This window comes from Mastigoproctus giganteus, chromosome 12, assembly GCF_048544385.1.
Source record: "Mastigoproctus giganteus isolate SK-2022 chromosome 12, ASM4854438v1, whole genome shotgun sequence".
NCBI classification, from domain to species: domain Eukaryota; kingdom Metazoa; phylum Arthropoda; class Arachnida; order Uropygi; family Thelyphonidae; genus Mastigoproctus; species Mastigoproctus giganteus.
The window spans coordinates 164353831-164373907 of record NC_143586.1 but is presented as its reverse complement, the minus strand read 5'-3'; the positions used below and the strand labels follow the sequence as shown (position 1 = coordinate 164373907).

The 20077-nt window shown below is 37.1% G+C and overlaps 1 protein-coding gene across 1 annotated transcript in view; it reads left to right on the top strand.

Moving 5' to 3' along the window:
• Positions 1–1508: 1508 nt before the first annotated feature.
• The window catches only part of LOC150077566 (BBSome complex member BBS2-like), a 196657-nt gene continuing 178088 nt past the window's right edge, over positions 1509–20077 (top strand). The window contains exons 1-3 of the mRNA XM_090386874.1: positions 1509–1625; positions 14042–14263; positions 17954–18079. Coding sequence (XP_090243000.1) covers positions 1509–1625; positions 14042–14263; positions 17954–18079 — 465 coding nt within the window. The remainder of the gene's footprint in view (positions 1626–14041; positions 14264–17953; positions 18080–20077) is intronic.

Below are 20077 nucleotides of genomic sequence, written 5' to 3'. Positions count from 1 at the left end.
TCCTTGCACCATATGGCTAATTGTAATAATAATAATAATAATAGTGTGTAATTTCCGTATTGGCCTGGAATCAATTTTAAATTCGGTATCTTTAAAGAATCTGTTAAGCTGTTTGTATCACTGTTCAACATATGGGACGGAAATAAAAATATTTTTTGATATTACTATTGTTGGTTGGTGTTTTACCATTTTGACGCCATTCCTGGTACATTTTAACTATAGATACTTTCGAACACCCTACCAGTTCAGTCGTTTGGGAAATCGAGGCACCAGCTCGTCGAACACCCACATCTGTCCTTTATGAACGTCCGATAAATCCTTCCTTTTACCCCATCACGCTCAGAACTTTACTACCTGCTGAACCACTGACACCTTATCTATGCTATGTAGGTCGACTAACTGCGCACACTCGTACCTCATGTGGTGAACGGATTGCATTCAGTTTTCATAGGGGTGGTCATAATTCAGTGATCACTCAATGTATGTACATTCCATCGTGACAGAAGATCGACTTATCGGTTTATCTATTTTATCAACTGAACATGTTGCAATGATTCAAAGATTTTCAGCTCTCAAGGGAGAGAAAAGTTAATATTCGAAGCCGAAATTTTAACGAGGCCATAATAATTAATGTTACTTGTTTATTAAATTTAAATTTATAAATTATAGCCTTTTATTTTAAGATTTCATAAAATGAATTGAATAAAATTTTATATAAAATGTTTATATTTTATCTTTGAACTGAAAAATCTTTTCCAGCTTCTATGAATGAAACAGGAACACAGATGGCAAGCTTAGGGCTCCACAATCCTCGCTCCCGCATCAAATGCACGGACGAACAGAAAACTGAGATAAAAATTCTCAAAAAAAATATATTTATCCATCTTATCCTTTAGAGGGCGTTATTTCAAACAGCGTGCTTTGCTGCAATAATGCAATTGCATCAAATTTGTGATTATAATCTGTGTTCTTATCCAATTTTAGTGGCGTGTTCTTTTCTTTTTTAGGGTTGAACTAAATAATTATTGGCTATATATTTCCATAGTATTTGCATTTCACTCATTATTTCGTTCTATACATTTTAGGGGGTCAAAGTGTTTTAATCACTGCTATTTATTTCATTATTTTGAGCTGTGCGAATTTTTTCGTTCTCTCTATAGAGTCATTGGTTTTATATTTTTTCATAGTGTTTTTTTTATGTTTGTGATACGTTGTTCAGCATAATCTTTTTATTTGCTGTAGAAAAAAAAATATTCAAATTATTAGCCGTAAAATTTCATTTCACGTTCACCCGCTTATTTAATTTTTAATTTTGTTTTGCATGTTTTTTTTTTAATAAAGTTGTGTGCAGCAAGATTAACTAGTGTTATTCTTTTATTAACTTATTTTGCAACTTAGTTTCCTGAAGCTTTTCTGGAGAGTGCCGAAATACAAATTGCTTTTCGTATTATATATATTATTTTACGAATTTACCTCATTTTACGAATTTACCTCATTTACCTTTGAAAATGCTCATGCCTGTTTTTACTTTGAGCCTGAATCATAAAATATTACCACATAGAGTCACCATCGGAAATTACGATGGGCTTCATCCCTGTTTAACTGCAGCTACTGCATCTGATAAGGTGATTTAATTAATGAAAATTTTTCTTTTTTAATCCAGCAGTAATAACAGTCCGTTTTGTAACACAAGTGATATCTCGTAGCCTATCAGGCCCCATGTTTTTTCTTTAATATTAAGGAAAGATTAGTTGGTAGTCTTTATAATCTGTTCCTATTGAACGCTGCGAGTAGCAGTTATTGACATGCCTAACCAGTTATGGTTAGTTATGGGGTATTTATATCCCCCCCCCCACCACTGTTTTAAAATCGGAAAATGCATTCCCAAATTTAAAAAGAGGGCAAGGAGGGATAAACACCCTAGCTAAGACTAACCATAGCATGCTAGGCATGTCAATCACTGCTACTTGCAAAATCAATTGGAAGGGGTACCAGATTCTGAAGACTAACTGATTATTCTGTTTTTCTCTTTTGTTCTTCATTTTTAAGAGTAATTGAAAATTTTTCTAATATTGGTTTGTGTTTTGGCAACACAACCAATCATTAAATAAAACATAATAATCAATTACTTGCACAGATTGTTCATTTACCTACAAGAATACCGGACAACCTTAACCATACAGCCAACATGCTTGTTCTTTTTCTCACAAACAACCCTTCTAAGTACACGGTCGAAGTGAGAGGTCCTTTAGGCACCTCAGATCACAACTTGGTGATTGTTTCTTCTCCAATGGAGCCTTTATCTCATGGCTGTTCACAACCTCGTATTGTTTGGCATTACAAGAATTCAAAATGGGATGACCTGGGAGATTTCTTTTCTTCTTTTCCTTGGTTGGATTACTGTTTCAAAACTTCTGATGTCAACGTTTGCTCAGATCGTGTCAGTGAAATTATTCTTGTAGGAATGGAATCCTTTATTCCACACTCCACTTTAAAATCTCGTCCTTTATCTAAACCTTGGTTTTCCAATAAATATGCTAAGGCTGTTCAAGAGAAGAATGTTGCATATCATACTTGGCTTGTTTCCAATTCTTCAATTTCATTTTCTGCCTACACCAAAACTCGCAACAATTGTAAAGCAGTTATTAATTAGTCCAAACTAGATTTTGAACACACTAAGAGTAGAAAACTTGCTTTTTGCCCTAATGGTAACTGAGCATTCTGGTCTCTTGCCAAACTATTGGCTGCAACTTTTGACCATCTCTGCTCCCACCTCTGTCCAAACCAGATGGTTCTGTTGTCACTTCGGCCAAGGATAAAGCTGACCTGCTAGCATCCCATTTTTCTCCTAATTTGAGTATTAATGATAATGGTAAAACACCTCTCACCATTCCTAGCACGCTCCATTCAGTGCCTCAAGTGGTCTTCCGTCAAAACGATTTTGATGAATCTTGATGCTAAGAAAGTTCCAGGTCCTGATCATGGTATTTCTCCTCTTGTTCTCAAAACCTGTGCTCCTGAACTTACTCCTATTCTTTGCTGCCGTTTTAACACTTTCTTATTCAAAAGGTGTTTTTCCTTCTACTTGGAAATTTGCTCATATCCAGTTCCTAAAAAGTGAAAAATCCCTCCCATCCAATTATTGTCTCATTGCAATTACTTCTAGTCTTTCTTAAGTAATGGAGAAATCAATTAACCGCCAACTCTTAAACTACCTAGAAACCTTTCGTCTGATCAACGATCGCCAGTATGGATTCTGTCAGCGCAGATCCACTGGTGATATTCTGGCTTATGTTACCCACTTATGGATAAATTCAATGGAAAAGTTTGGTGAAACACAAGCAGTTGCTCTTGACATCTCAAAGGCTTTCGATCTTGTTTGGCATAAAGGTCTTCTAAACAAGCTTCCATCTTATGGTTTGCCAACTTGTTTTATGTAATTGGTTATCCAGTTTGCTCTCTGATCGCTCATTGAGGGTGAAGGTAGATGGCTCTCTGTCTTCTAACTTCTCCACTAATGCTGGTGTCCCCCAAGGTTCAGTTTTTTCCCCCATTCTTTTCCTCTTGTATATTAATGACCTTCTTCCATTGACTGGAAATCCTATCCATAGTTTTGCCAACGATAGCACATTGCATTCCACTTTCCATTTTGAGAAACTTTGCCCTGCTCAATCAGCTTCAATTTCTCGAAAATCTGCTACCAATTCCTTAAATGCTGATCTTCAGGTAATTCTCCAGTGGGGCAAAGACAACTTAGTTGATTTCAACCCTTCTAAAACTCAGTCTTGTCTTATACCTCGCAAAAAGGATTCTTCTGCTCCTATTCTTATCTTTGGTGACACTCCAATTTCTAGTCAAGATGATATATCTCTTTTGGGGATTACCTTGACTTCTAATCTCTCTTGGCACAAGCACATTACAAATATTGCTTCCTCTGCATCTAAAAAACTTGGTTTTCTCTTTCGCTCTCGGCGTTACTTTTCTTCCAAACAGCTGCTCACTCTGTATAAATCGCAAATCCGCTCTGCCATGGAATATTGTTCCCACATCTGAGGTGGTGCCTCCAAAACCTCTCTCAGGCTTCTAGATTCCATTCAGAAGAGGGCAGTTAGGTTAATTAATGACTCCTCTCTAACAGTCTCTCCACTCATTATCTCATAGACAAACTGTTTCTGCTGCATGCTTTTCTACAGATATTTCCATGGGCACTGTCTTTTCAAAATAGTTCGAACACTTGCCACCACCAGTCAACATCCATTTACTGTCCAACTTTAAACTCACAGAACCAACTTTTCATCTTCCTTGTTTATTCTTCAACTGCCGTTTTATGGAACAACCTTCCTTTATGTATTTCCTGAAAATTACAGTCTACAGAAGTTCAAGTCTAATGTCAACAAATATCTTTCATCTTCTCAACCTCTAACCCAAGCACGGTACTAAATACTATCGGTTCTAATACCTCTCTTGTTTGGGGTTTTCATAAAAAAAATAATAATAATTATACTTTAATTTTCAGGAAAATGTTGGTAATAAAGCAGAAACATGAAACAATCTTTGCCAGATTTAAATTTGTGTACATGCTGATTGCAGGAAACTTGAGCATTACCAATATAACAAATTAAGCCAATATTTTGGAAAAATTCTTTGAAATTATTAACATTTTTCAGTGAAAGAAAAATAAAAAAATTAATTATATTAATTCTGACTGTGTATGTAATGAATATTATAAACCTCATAGTAGTAGTAATGGAGGTGTGATGCAAGAAAGCAAGCATATGAGCTTATGTAGTATCAGCCAAAAAAAAAAAAACAAACCAATTTCACACATCCATTCCCTGTAAAAGTTTGTCCAGTTCCTCCTTTTTGTTTATTTAAGCTATCAACTTCCACGACAACAAATGGAAGTTTGTTCCAGCAATTAACCACCAGTTGGCTAAAAGCAAATTTCAGACATCTGTTCTACAACTATCTTTCCCCAATTTGAATTTACGCCTCCTCAGGTTCATAATCTGAGCAAGCGGAAGAATCCTGCCAGAATTCAGCATGCTCAACCCATTCAAGGCCTTATAAAGCTCAATCAGATCACCTTGCAGGTGCCTAGTTTGCAGTTGCTGCAATTTGCAGAAATTAAGCATTTCTTGGTAAGTGGACCCCTTCGTTGCCAACACAAATCTTGGTTCCCTTCTCTGTACACACTTGAGCAACTCTATATCCTTCCTAAAATGAGGCATCCAGACCTGTACGCAGTACTCAAGGTGTGGCCTGACCAATGCCTTATACAAAGGCATAATCACCTTACTAGCAAAATTCCTGTATATCATTGACAATACCCCCATGACCTGCTCTGGCAGCATGTCTGTATTGTTCAGAAAACTTCATATCTGACTGCACAATTACTCCCAGATCTTTTTCATTTTCTACTACCCTAAGTGTACATTACCACAGAAATGTACCACAGATTTGGTACATTTCTCTGAGGTTTCTTCTACCCATATGCAGTACTTTGCATTTGTGAATGTTAAAATTCAGTTGTCACTTCTCAGCCCATCTGCCCGAATTTTTTAGATCCTGTTACAGTAGCATCCTGCCAACCTTTGTATCATCTGCAAACGTTGATATTCAACTTGATATACCTTCATTAATATCATTGATAAATATACAAAACAACAGTGAGACCAACACTGAACTCCACAAATAACGTTAGTCCATGAAGAGCAGTGATTACCACTCTTTGCCTTCTCCCACTTAAACACCCCTTTATCCATTGCAGCAACTTGCCTTCAATTCCATACTAATCAAATTTGTACAGTAGCCTTCCATGCACAACAGTGTCAAAAGCTTTCCAGAAATCCAAGTATATATCAAAATTATTTTTTGCATCCAGTTCCTTTGTAACCACATAGTATCCAATCAAATTTGTCAGACAAGACTTTCCCTTAACAAACCCATGATTTGGCTGAATTATTTCTGCAGTCTTGTCTGGATGATCCTGCAGTGCATCTTTAACCAGTGACTCCATTATTTTCCCCAGAACAGAAGTTAAACTAACTGGTCTGTAATTACTTGTGTCACCCTTAGATCCCTCTCTGTGAATTGGGGTTACATTCATACGTCTTCAGTCCGTGGGGACTTCCCCCTGAGTTCAAGGATGCTCTCATAATTTTGACTAAAGGTTTGCTAACTTCCATTGCCACCTCCTTTAGTATAACTGGATAGATGCTGTCCACCTCAGGTGACTTTCTTATGTTTAACTTTAATAATTTCTCCTCCACTTTGCTCTCAGTTATTACAAAATCATTAAGCACCCTGCCGACCGGGCTAGCCACGTAGGTTAAGTGCCTGCCTGGCAACCCAAAGGTCACGAGTTCGAATCCTACCTCGGGCTTGGATATCACGATGGTGCCGCACCTCCGGTTACGGTTGGATTTCATGGCCATGATACACGAAGAAAGCAGGTATAAACTGGTTCCTTCGTGTATTGCTCACATCATAGGAAATAAATAAATAAATTAAACATCCTGTTACAGTTAGATAAACTTCTGGCATTTTTCTCCCTTAATAACACCTCGTGTGAACGGATGCAAAATACTTTTAGTACTAGCTATCTGAGAAGGATCATCAACAGTTGAACCATTTATATGAAGTGGACCAATCTGATTCATCCCCTTCCTTCTAGAGTTTATATAAGAAAAGAAGTCTTTGCTATTTTTCTTAGCATCCTTTGCCAAAGATTTCTTGTAATCGGCCTTTGCTTGCCTAACCTCCTTTATGACTTGATTACAGACTAGCTTATATCTGCCATAGGCTTCTGTGTCACCTGAAATTTATATGCATCCCATGCATTTTTCTTTTCTGCCACCAGGCTTGTTAGTCCAACTGACATCCATTTAGGCCTAAACCTTGAACAGTATTTCTTAATTGGTATGATAAAATCATTTATATCCTTTTTCCAAGGTTGTTGTGATGTTTATTACATAAATTCTGAAAAACTGAAATACAAAAATAATGACAACATGTTGCTGGTGTGCCCATCTTTTATCATACTTTTATTTTCCTTATGAATACCCCATATGTCACAACTCCACATCAATTTGTCGCATCACATTTCATTGAATGACAGTTTGGTTGATGACAATTCTCTGTATGCAACAATTCACTGAATGACAGCAATTTGGTGAATTCGGCAATTGGGTGTATGCACGACAATTCATTGTATCACACAGATGAGAAATTAGCAGAATCAATGAAGTAAAAGGTTTAGGAAATGAGAAATTTTGGGGACTTAGGAGGAAAAAACTAAATATTTCTTTACAACTTGTCTGCATACTAATGGCCTTTCAGGTAGCATTGTGGTTAGGATCCATGCTATGCAGAAAATGAGGTGGTTCAAATCCCATTACAAAGGAGGAATTTTTATGGGTGGGTGGGTGCTTGATTTCCTTCCCACCTTGTAACACATTTTTTATGAAGCAAACAAGGCAAATAGACAATATATGCAATTGATAGGCATTATACACACACACTTGACAACCTTAGTTGTTTTGTGCAAAAATAAGCACCCTTTTAACTACCGTCTTTCATGCTAACTAATAAAGAAGTCTTTTGGCATACCATCATTGGTCTGAAGAGTTGAGAATGTCCACGGATCTGATTAAAACACCTCACTGGGCCAGAGAGTTTCATGTAGGGAACTCAAACGCGAATTCTAACCACTGTCTTCGGGGAAGCTTACCCTTGACCCATCTGTGGTAATAGCTTACTACTAACTTCTTTCAATAAAAATTATAATACAAGTTCTAAACCTAACCTTATAAGATTTGCATTACCCAGCCAGCATCCATTAATGATCTCTACATTTGGTCTCTGGAGCTCTCCCTTCCCTTTTGTATTTCCTAAAAAGTGCAACGTACAGAAGTGAAAGTAAAGTGCAAACAAAATTTATTTTATCCGAATCTTTAATCTGTCTAGGACACTTTTTTAATAGGATCTCCTAAAAAAAGTAGAATTTACATTAAAAACAAAGGTGGATAATGTGTACCATCAAAAATATAAAATATCAAAAACCATATCATGATCGCTAAATTCATAATTTACAATGTGGCATATTAAAAGTTTGGCATTTTCTATTTTCCTTTGCCATAGCTATCAATTGTCTTTCACTAAATTGCCTTGTACGCCAAACTGCCATGCACTGAATTGTTGCATGCACCAAACTGTTGTACAGCAAATTCTCTTGCAATGAATTGACATGATCCCATACATTATCACATGCATGTGTATTGTTACTAAGAAATGCCACTTGCCTACTACGTTTGCCCGAAAAACAATTCATTAGAGAAAGAAAAAAATCACCATGGATCAGTACATATAATATTCTGGCTGGTATGTATAAAATAGATCAACCAACTGTCTGTCCCCCCACCCCCACAGAATTGTAATTTCAGAATAACATTCTGAAATTTAGTGTGCATTACTTTTTTTTGGTAATGCAGGAAGTGAACAGCCCAACAAAGTCTGTAACACAAGAATTCTCACTATATTCCTCACTTCTTCCTTTATCTCATAATTTTGTGGGGATAATGTTCTGGTATCAGCAAGTATTTATTATGCAGAACAGTCCTTATTGCAGATGATATATTTGGATATTTGATGCTCTCCTTGCTTTTTCTTGGCATCCTTGATAATTTTGTCATGCAGAATAGGAACAGTAAAAGGCATACTTTATTTTCATAGTTAGCCACATCCCCCAGATGTGTGGTGCAGGTAATACAGCATGTATGTGGACCCCAAGTTTCATCCTGATGACTAATCTTGCAACCAAAATACAAAGAATATGCTCATTTAGTAATATGGGTTTTTCTCCTCTGAGTTTAAACTGTCCATACATGTAGCAGAAATTGTCAGGATGATTCAGATTCTTTCTTGCTTCTGTTTTAACGTTTTAACAACATAATGCTAAGCAAAACACATAAGAAACAAACAATATTCAATAGATAGGCAGATAAACTGTATCATATTATACATATTCACAGTAAAACTGTTTCCATTAATGAAAGAGAGGTGGAAGCAGACAGGCAAGGATGAACATGTTAATGCTCCCCAATGTTACTGCCATCTATGAGCACATGCAAGCAATTGCTATTTGCAGATAATACAACACATCAGTTTCATAACTATTTCCCTAAATTGTAAACATTTTCTACATGTACAGAAACCTGTATATGTAGAAAATGTGAAGTTATGTGAAATTTTAAGAATTAGATTTTGAAATCTACACACAAAAATTGACTGCAAACAGCTGATATATTAATGGAATTTAAAATCATTTTGGCTAATATGATTAGTGCAGAGGCAGCTAAGGCCATAAGATGCTGGTGCACACAATTCTCAGATCTGTGAATTTTGTTTGTATTATTCTGAGATTCATTTTTCAATTGTGCTGAATAAACAAACATGGTTTTTTGAGAGGAAAATATGCCACCCTTTTCTGAGCCTGACAAACTTGGTCACAGTGTGATAAAAATTTCCTCCCTCCTTGGCAGAGATCTATTTCCATACAGTGTTAAGATGATGGTTGTAACCAGTTACCTGCAGGTAGAATATGAGGACATAGGCCCATTCCCAAATTCAGAGAAAAGTTAGGGAAAAAAACATGAATTAGTCACACACTACTCATCACAAAATGTTAAAATTTTGTTTCTGAATAAAAAAATTAAGGTTTAGCACTAATTTCTTCAACAGATTTCTGTGGGCTGCCTGTTGCTGCTTCAGAGTTTACTTTAAAGGGTAGATTATTTTTATTTTTTCACATAGCACTCAATCTTGTTGTTCATATCTGTGAATTGTATTCTGCCTGTACAAGTGTGTGCTTTTGTGCTAAAATGCATATTTTATGGGCAGAAAAACCCAGAATAATTCACACTAAGAACCTTACACCCTCTGCCTGAGATTGGCTCACTACTTTTGAATCCTTTTTTTAAGAGGATTCTAGAAATTTCTTCATACGTTGATGGGAATAGCTGTCACAGATGACTACTGAAGAAAGAGAGAGAGTTTTTTTAACACAAAATCATTTTTTTCCTACTAGGACAGTTTTTATCTCCACATTGACACTGGCAGGTTAATTTCAAGTAACCTGTGTACAAGGGAATTTGAAAGTAGTAACATCGCTGAAGAGTACAGCTTCCCTTTTTCTTATCATTAAGTCCTATAGTTTCACTAAACTGGATACTCTTGTTAAATTGTAACAGGTTTTGAAGAAAAAAATAATTGTCAGTTTTGACTGCATTGGAGTTAAACTTCATTCCATTTGGGAAGTGCTGAAGAGACCTGATTAGAGGATGAGATGGAACAAGGCCTAAAGAGCATAGTAGTTAAATCTAAAATTTTTAAGGCAAAGTCATAACCCTTCTCACCTGAAGATTATCATTTTGAGAAACATTATGTCCTTTCAATATACCAAGAGGTCATTTTATGTTTAACATTTGCCTTAAATTGATCCAGCTGCTGACAGTATCATTTTGCAGAGTGAATTTGTACTTTTCATATACTACTATATGAAAAGCAAAACCATTTAATTTCAAGGTTACTTTTAGTGTAGATTCCTTACAACTGAGCATAGGTAATGGATTTTTCTTAAAAGCTGACCATTGCTTTTTATATACAGTTTGTTTCACAAAGGGCTCACAAACTTAGTTTGTTCTGAGAGAGAGAAACAAATGGGAATTGTATGTGGTTAAGGAGAATGCAAACTACTCTGAGTGATCACTGAATTATGACCACCTACCTAATACTTTGTAGGTCCTCCTTTTGCCCTTAGTACAGCAGCTATCTGACGTGGTATTGATTCAATAAGATATCAGAAGCATTTGGGAGGTATGGCCAACCAAGCTGTGTGTGTAATGTGATCAGCAATGCAGATATGGAGGTGATTGGTGTATCCAGATGCCTGATATGCCTTTCCATAGTGTCCCACAAGTGCTCTATGGGATTGATATCTGGGGAGTTCGGAGGCCAATCGATATGCTGGAAGTCAGAACTGTGTTCCTCAAACCATTCCTGCACAACAAGTGCCCGATGGCTTGGCGCACTGTCATCTTGGAAGACACCATCGCCATTCACGGAAAAGTGTAACATTGCGGGGTGTACACAGTCAGCAAGCAGTTGACGATAGTGGAGACCACTGATACATATGCACCAGGGGTCCAAGTTCCTGCCAGTGAAACATGCTCTATACCATACAACCGCCTCCACCGGCCTGCACTTTTGATACCATGCATGATGGATGAAGAGCCTCATGTTGTTGATGCCAAATCTGTACACGACCATCCGTGGTGTGGAGTAAGTAATGTGACTCATTTGACCAGCACACCTTCCAGTCTTCTAACGTCCAACTTGCATGCTGTTTGCACCAGGCGAGTCTTTTACGCCTATGAACCTTGGTTAGGACAGGATGCCGTAGGGGTCGTCTGTTGGTATAGCCCATATGTGTGAGTGTGCGACACATGGTTATGCCAGATATTGTTCCGGGTTGGCCCATGTTGTATTGGGTAGTCAACTCTTCAACAATGCTGCACCTGTTTTCCTGTCCAAGTCATCGGACCCAGCACTCACCTCTAACATCAACCTTTTGCTGACCTTTGCAATTTGGCCGTCAGTTCATTGTTTGATCATTTTGACACCAGTCATGGTACACTTTAACTATGGTGGCTTTCGAACACCCCACCAGTTCAGCCATTTGGGAAAACGAGGCACCAGCCCGTCAAGCACCCACAATCTGTCCTTTATCAACGTTCGATAAATCCTTCCTTTTACCCCATCATGCTCGGAACTTTACTACCTGCTGCACCACTGACACCTTATCTATTCTACATAGGTTGACTAACTCCACACTCTCGTACCTCATGTGGTGAATGGGTTGCATTCAGTTTTCATAGGGATGGTCATAATTCAGTGATCAATCAGTATATGATCATGTTTTTGAACAGTTTCTCTTGTCTTAATTCTAGGATATGTTTCCACCAAGCTTACTGATGACGTGATTTGCCTTGGACAGATCAGAGTTTCTAGATCAAGCAGTTGTAAATGTAATGTACTTCTCTTACGTGCTATATGAAATATTCATACAGCATTTATATTAGAGGAGGCAGTTATATTACTCCAGTTATATTAAAGTTATATTCCAGTTATATTCATACTCCAGTTATATTAAAGGAGGCAGCAAAGGAAGTAAGCAAACCCTTAGCCATAATTATGAGAACTTCCTTGGACTCAGGGGAGGTACCCATAGACTGGAAATGTGCAAATGTGACCCCAATTCACAAAGGAGGATCAAAGGCTGACACAAGTAATTATAGACCTGTGAGCTTAACTTCTGTTCCAGGAAAATTAATGGAGGCACTGGTTAAAGAAGCGCTGCAGGATCATTTAGACAAGACTTCAGTTATAGCTCAGACACAGCATGGTTTTGTTAAGGGGAAGTCTTGCCTGACCAACTTGATTGGATATTATGATGCAGTCACAAAAGAACTGGATGCAGGGAATAACTTTGATATTATACTTTGTATACTTGGATCTTAGAAAGGCTTTTGATACTGTTGCACATGGAAGACTGCTACACAAATTGGAGCAGTGTGACATTGGAGGCAAATTGCTGCTATGGATAAAGGGGTGGTTGAGGGGGAGAAGACAGAGAGTGGTAATCAGTGGACACTGCTCATTGTGGACTAATGTTATTAGTGGAGTCCCTCAGGGTTCAGTGTTGGGTCCATTATTGTTTTCTGTATTTATAAATGATATTGATGATGGTATATCAAGCTTAATGTCCAAGTTTGCAGATGATACAAAGGTTGGCAGGGTTGTCAAGGACACTACTGACACTATGCTGCTGCAACAGGATCTGGAAAGGTTGAGCAGATGGGCTGAGAGGTGGCAAATGAAGTTTAACATTGACAAATGTAAAGTACTACACATGGGAAACAGCAACCCCAGAGCAACGTATCAACTCTGTGGTACTACACTGACAGTGGTAGAGAATGAAAGGGACTTGGGGGTGGTTGTGCAGGCAGATATGAAGTTCTCTGAGCAGTGCAGACGGGCTGCAAGAGTAGCTCATGGAGTATTGTCAATGATATACAGGAATTTTTCCAGCAGGGATAAGGAGGTGATTATTCCATTGTATAAGGCAATGGTCAGGCCACACCTAGAGTACTGTATACAGGTCTGGAGGCCTCATTTCAAGAAGGATGTAGAGCTGCTGGAACGAGTACAGAGAAGGGCAACAAGATTAGTGAATGGAACAAAGGGGTGCTCTTACGAAGAAAGGCTTAAGTTTTGCAAATTACAGTGTCTGGAGACTAGGCACCAGCGAGGTGATCTGATAGAGGTGTATAAAGCCTTGAATGGTTTAAGCATGCTCAATGCTGATGGGATTCTTCCTCTAGCTCAGAAAAATCACCTGAGAGGGCATAAATTCAAATTGAGGAAAGACAGATGTAGGATAGACGTGAGGAAATTTGCCTTTAGCCAGCGGGTGGTTGGTTGGTGGAACAGACTTCCATCCCTTGTGGTGGAGGTTGATAGCCTAAATAAGTTTAAGGCTCAGCTGGACAGGTATTTGGAACGAACAGAGGGGTGAAGTGGAAGTGGGTTTTTTTTTTTTTTTTTTGGCTGATGCTGCATAAGCTTGCTTTCTTGCATCAAATGCCTCTACTAATGCTAATGCTAATGCTAATTTAGAGGGGTATATGGATTTCAACTGTTTTCATTGTTTAACCTTCAAGTCCATCGGCAGCCTTAACTTATTTCTCTTTTTCTGCAATAAGAGAAACATGAAAAAAAAAGCTTGTCAACTTATGTTTTTAACTTGAATGAACATATTTTTCAAGACATGCGTTACATTCTTTTCAACAAAATATACTTTTTTTTGTATTCCAATAGTACCAGCAATATTATATTCCAATTAATATTTTTGTATAAAATAAATTATCCTTTTTCATATCTCTATCATTTTTCTATTTGTTAAAGATTTTTTCCTCCCTAGATATTCATACATAATCCTCATACCTCTACAGTGCATTCAGGTGGTCGTTGGTCTACTGGAACTTCTGCAGATATAAGTATTTTGAACATCAATCAATCAGTGTCATCTGTTACAGCAGGAGCTCTGAAGCCTGGTTCTCAGGAGCATATGCTCGTTGTGGGAACTCCAACTAATCTTTTGGTATATGATGTAGGAAACAACACTGATATTTTCTACAAAGATGTAAGTAAATAATATAGGCAGGCATACTCTCTTATTCAAAAGTAAAGTGAGAGAGAGAGGTGTTTTTTCTGTACTGACTAACTTTTCTGCCTTTTATGGGAAGGTTTCTTTTTCACAAATTTTAGTCAGGATTCAAATGAAATAGGAAAGCAGCACATTTATTATGTAAAATTGGTTTAACTACCTAGCAGATGTGCAAAAAAAACTAACAGCATGTGTGTGGAACACCTGGTACAAGGTATGTTAGGGTCAGATGGCACCTAGGATTTCTCCCATCTTTGCATGTGTTCACTGTATCGAGGACAGTATGAGCAATGTCGGGCCCCTAGTGGGGCCCGACACATACCTCGCCACATGGAGGCTAGCCAGGTGTGTTCAGTATCACAACAAGTTGCTCTGGCAGGTCCTGTCACCTAGTTTCTTGGGATTTCAGTGGCTGGGACCTAAAAAAAAAAAAAAAAATATTTCACACGTTTGACATTGATGCTTAATGAGATTGCTGTTAGGAAATCGCTGGTTGGAGTTGAATGCTAGAGAGATGTGTTAAAAGGCCTAAGAGGTCGGGTAAAATTTTGATGTTATTAAATTTAGACGTGTGAGGCTATACGCTAGAAGAAAAATAATAGTGGGTGGGAGGGGAGGCTGAAGACTGGGAGGTAGAAGTAGAAGTAAGGGGTCGATAGAAGAGATGACCCCTACTAGGTTGTTACTCTGTGATAAATCAAAGCTCCACATTAAGTTGGTTTCTACAGCAATAGTTTTTTGATGTAGATGGTGCTGTAAAGAATTGTTTTTACAGCTAAACTTTTCTTTAAAATGTAATAATGATGAAGATCAAAAGTAAATATCATACTGGCGAAATACCAAAATTCACACTTAGGTATCGATAATAGTTATTTAATTATTATTTTGTTTTATTTTTTGTTGTATCACACTGGGATTCCAGGAAGATGGTTAACAATGGAATAAAGTATGGTATCAGATGATTAGGTCTGCCTCTAATGGTAAAATCTGTTAACTGTATTTTCTGTACTTCAACTAGACTAAAGGGCCCATGGACATCAATAACTGACGACAACAACAACAAATAAGAAATCAGACTGTATTGTAAAACTCAAAAAAAAAAAATATGCAAAGTAGACTTCCATCAACTAACAAACATTAATTTTCAGCTTCCTTTCTCCTACAATTATTTTCTAAATGAAATGAAGATCCATCATGCAGTCATTGATTACCTTAATTTGAAGGGAATGTCGCCAGAAGAAATTCACAAAGACATGCAAAAAACATTAGGGAATCTTTTCCTTCATACGCCATTATCAAAAACTGGGTTGCAGAATTTAAACATGGATGAAATAGTGTTGAAGATGCGCTGCAGAGTGGAAGGCCTGTTATTATGTCAACACCTGCAAATGTAGATGCCATTCACGACCTCATCATCCAAGACTGCATAATAACACTGAAGCACATTGAGACAACATTTAACATCTCCTACTCATGATATTGTGGCGAATGTTTTAGGAACGAAGAAGTTTTCTTCAAGGTGGGTCCCTAAAGCACTGAATGCAAATCAGAAGCAGGAAAGAGTGAGGTGTTGTCATAAAATTATGCAGCATTTTGAAGCTGATGAAGCTAAGTTTTGGGGACGGTATGTCACTATGGACAAAACATGGGTGCACACTTTGACCCTGAAACAAAAGAACAATTGAAACAGTGGAAGCATCCCTCTTTTTCCCTCTCCTAAGAAGTTTCAAGGGCAGAAGTCGGCTGGGAAAGTCATGGCATCCATCTTCTGGGATGCATGAGGAGTGACCATGGTTGATTTCCTGCAGTGAGGTACCACTCTCAATGCTGAATATTATTCTAACCTACTGAGATGTTTTCATGAGGAAACGAATCTCAAGAGCCACAGAAAATTGGCCCAAGGAGTCATCTTGCATATAGACAAAGCACCAGCACGCACACAGTGTTTGTGACTCAAACCCATAGTCATGCAACACTGCGTGACTGGGTTCGAGCCATTATGCATCTGCTCTGCTCATCAGATTTGGCTCCATCAGACTGTTTTCTATTTCCAAATCTCAAAAAGGACAAATTTGACAGTGACAGTGCTGTGATGGAGGCAGGCAGAATCTTCTGAATTTTATTAGAGCAGGTTATGAAAGCTAGTGGATCGTGCCAAAAAATGTGTTGACTTAAAGGGGTTGGGGGGGTTTCAGTTTCAGATATTCTGAAACTGAAGTAACAATTTTTGAAAAGTAAATTTGGGATTGGAGTCATTTGCCATTTGTAAATATGCAAGAAATATTGGTGGGGGGGGGGGTGGCTGTAGACAGAGACTATCATTACTGTGATAGTTATTCATTCAGTTTAAAAATCAATAAATTGGTAGACAAAGTTGTTTTTCTGTTTTTTAGAAGTCTCAATTATGAACAGTTTCATCTTGATTAAGATGCAGATTCTTCCCAAAACAACCTTTACAAGGAGTTTGAAAGAAGCTGCTCTATTAAGCTCAATAGGGCATGTCTGAAATAAGAACATTCTTTTTTAGAAAAAGGCTATTGATTTCAGTTGCAGAAGACAGACTGAATATCTGCTCTTATATTATGATACAAGTTGAGTAGAAAGGCTATGTAGTGGTAGAAGTGGGAGGAAAGAAACAATTTGGTATTGTGGGATACATTCCAAAAAACCAGGATTTGGAAAGTTCAAGAAATACCACATGCTAAAATCACACAAATAATTAACATTTAAAATGTCTAAAAAGTTTTAAAATGGTTTATGTGTAGTTTTATATTTTAGATCATGCAAACCCAAAAACAAATATCTTTTGAATATCACATTTCAGGTAGTCAGTTTTTTGGATTTTAGAGCTGGATTGCATGGGAAAAAATTAAGAAAATAATACTGGACTGCAAACAAAATACGTCACATAGATTTTTGTTAAAGGAACTAAAGTAAACCATTATTGTTAAAATTTCTTAGTGTTCGTTTCAACAATCCCAGTTTTTTTTTTTTTTTCAATCTAGACTTTACTATCTTAGATACATATGTGTTAAATGATGCTAATTTCTTTAAAGTCAAGATACATTATAATGCATTTATTTTATTGTTACAAAGCTATGTTTACAAGGCAAAATCAGTGCTTTTAGATAGATTATGAAGTTTGCCGTGGGGGGGGAGATGAAATGCAAACAAATGATACTGTGGTTTGCAGGAAGCATACTGCATGATTCATTTTCATGTTATACTTTGGCTAAGTAGATGAAGTCCATTTAGCAGAATGTGCATCTTTTTGCTGTGTTAATGGATATTAATGAACAGTGTAGAAGTTGATGGAATCATTTGTAGGTCACAATTTTTTTTTTTTTTTGAATAATACAAAACATATTAATAAGAGTCTTAGATTGCTACCTTACCTCCATTCGATAAAACTAGCCTACTGATGATATCAGGTGCTTCTTGTATGTTTGGGACTGAAGTTGTACATGAGTTTGGCATGGTATTTGATACTGAAGTTGTTTAGGAGGGCAGAGATTACTTTGAGGAAATCTAACTGGAAAAACATCATTTTCTGTAAGAAGTGTTTTTCACTACTTTTAGAATACCTATTATAGCATTAACTTACTTGTTTATTATTCCCTGTGTTCAGCTTCATTTTTTAAATTCTGATATGTGGATTTGCTTTAGGTTCCAGATGGTGCAAATTGTGTATTGGTTGGCAACCTAGGAATCAAGAAAAATCCACTTGCTCTTGTTGGTGGTAATTGCTCACTGCAAGGATTTGATCATGAGGGCAATGATGTCTTTTGGACAGTAAGCCTTTTAAGATAATATATATATATATAAAATTTTTAGATTAATGCATATTATGTGGGATCAGATGAATTGTTCAGTTGTATTACAAGAAGATTAAGTGTATATGTTACTCATTAATGAATGCAACTGAACAATTCATCAGATCTCATGTAATTCCCATAATATGCATTAATCTAAAAATTATACTTAATATCAAATTTCATACAAGTATTATTAATGCCACATATTGATAGACTAAGTTAAATAATTTTCTAAAGTACTGTATTATTAAATTAATTTAAAAGAAAAAAATATATATATATTATATTTTATTTTATTATATACAGAGTGTCCCAGGAGGAAAGGTCAATATTCCAGGAGGTGAAAGGATAGGTCATTTTAAGCAAAAAAGTTCATATAAACATGTGCCCTATCCCGAATGGTTTCCGAGATAGAGCTACTTTAATGTACATTTGTTTTGAAATTGGCACGCAATATTTTCCTTTCCTCCCATCAGACTGCGCCATTTAATTGTCAGTTGCCAGTTATCAGTTGATTGTTGTGACTGTAGAAGTGAATCAGACTGCGAGTGAATCAGTGAGTAGCGTCAGTTGTCAGTTTCAATTGTAGAAGTGTTTGCTAAAAATGCCGAATATGCAGATATGCTGTATGTTTACTGCTTCTGCGATGGTAGTGCCCCTGCTGCTGCTGCTGCTGCTGCTGCTGTTGAAGAATACCATCGGCACTTTCCTACATGTCGAATTCTGGATTGTAGTGTGTTTTCAACACATTGCGTGAAAGTGGTATACTTCCCAGCGCTCATGTTTCATTTGAACCAGGACGTCAAGAAAATGTGCAGGAATGGGAACACATTCTGAACATGGTCCAGTGTAGTCCTACAATTAGCATGCTAAGACTTTCTGCACGTCTCGGTGTTTCACGAACACTACACGAAGAGAGCTTGTACCCATTTCACCCACAGCATATGCAAAATCTTCACATAGGAGACAGTGTCACGCATCTTGAATTTGGTCATTGGTTAAATGCGAATCGTGAAGTGCTTCCATCAATACTATTTACTGATGAAGCCACGTTTACCCGGAATGGAATCAACAACACACGTAATACTCATCGATGGTCGCACGAGAATCCACATGGTACAGTGGAAACAAATTTCCAAGTTCGTTTCTCAGTCAATGTGTGGTGCAGTATGATTGATAACCTGTTAATAGGTCCCGTTATTTTAGAACATTGAATGACACAACACAATTACCTTCAATTTTTGCAAAATATTAGGTGAACAACTAGAGGATGTTCCTTTGGCCACATGGTGTGCTATGTACTTTCAGCATGATGGAGCCCTTTTCCATTCTACGAGATGTGTGAAGCAACATCTGGACTGAATTTTTCTTAATCGGTGGATTGCCATTAACTGGCCACCAAGATCTCCAGACCTAACCCCATTAGATTTTTGTTTATGGGGTTGAATGAAGAGTGAAGTGTACAGAAGAACAGTGGATACAAGAGATGATCTGTTAGCTCGCATAACAGACGCTGTTGCCCATATAAAGGAATGTGAAGATACACTTAGACAAGCAACACGCCATGTTCTCATGAGAGTCGAAAAGCGCATTGAAGTTGATGGTAGCATTTTTGAAAATTTATTATAAACTGTTCCAAATTTGTCACTTGAAAAATAAATATTCAAATGCCTCTATCTTGGAAACCATTCGGGATAGGGTACATGTTTATATGAACTTTTTTGCTTAAAATGACCTATCCTTTCACCTTCTGGAATATTGACCTTTCCTCCTGGGACACCCTGTATATATATATATGTTTGAGTGTGTGTATACAATATTTATATATTGTTTGTATAATGTAAATGATATATACACATGTATAACTATATAATATTGGTTTAGATGCACCATAGTTTACCCATAAATTTGAACTGCGTATGTAATGTAAAGCCATTGTTTTATTTGTATCTCATATTGTGGCTGCCTTCACAAC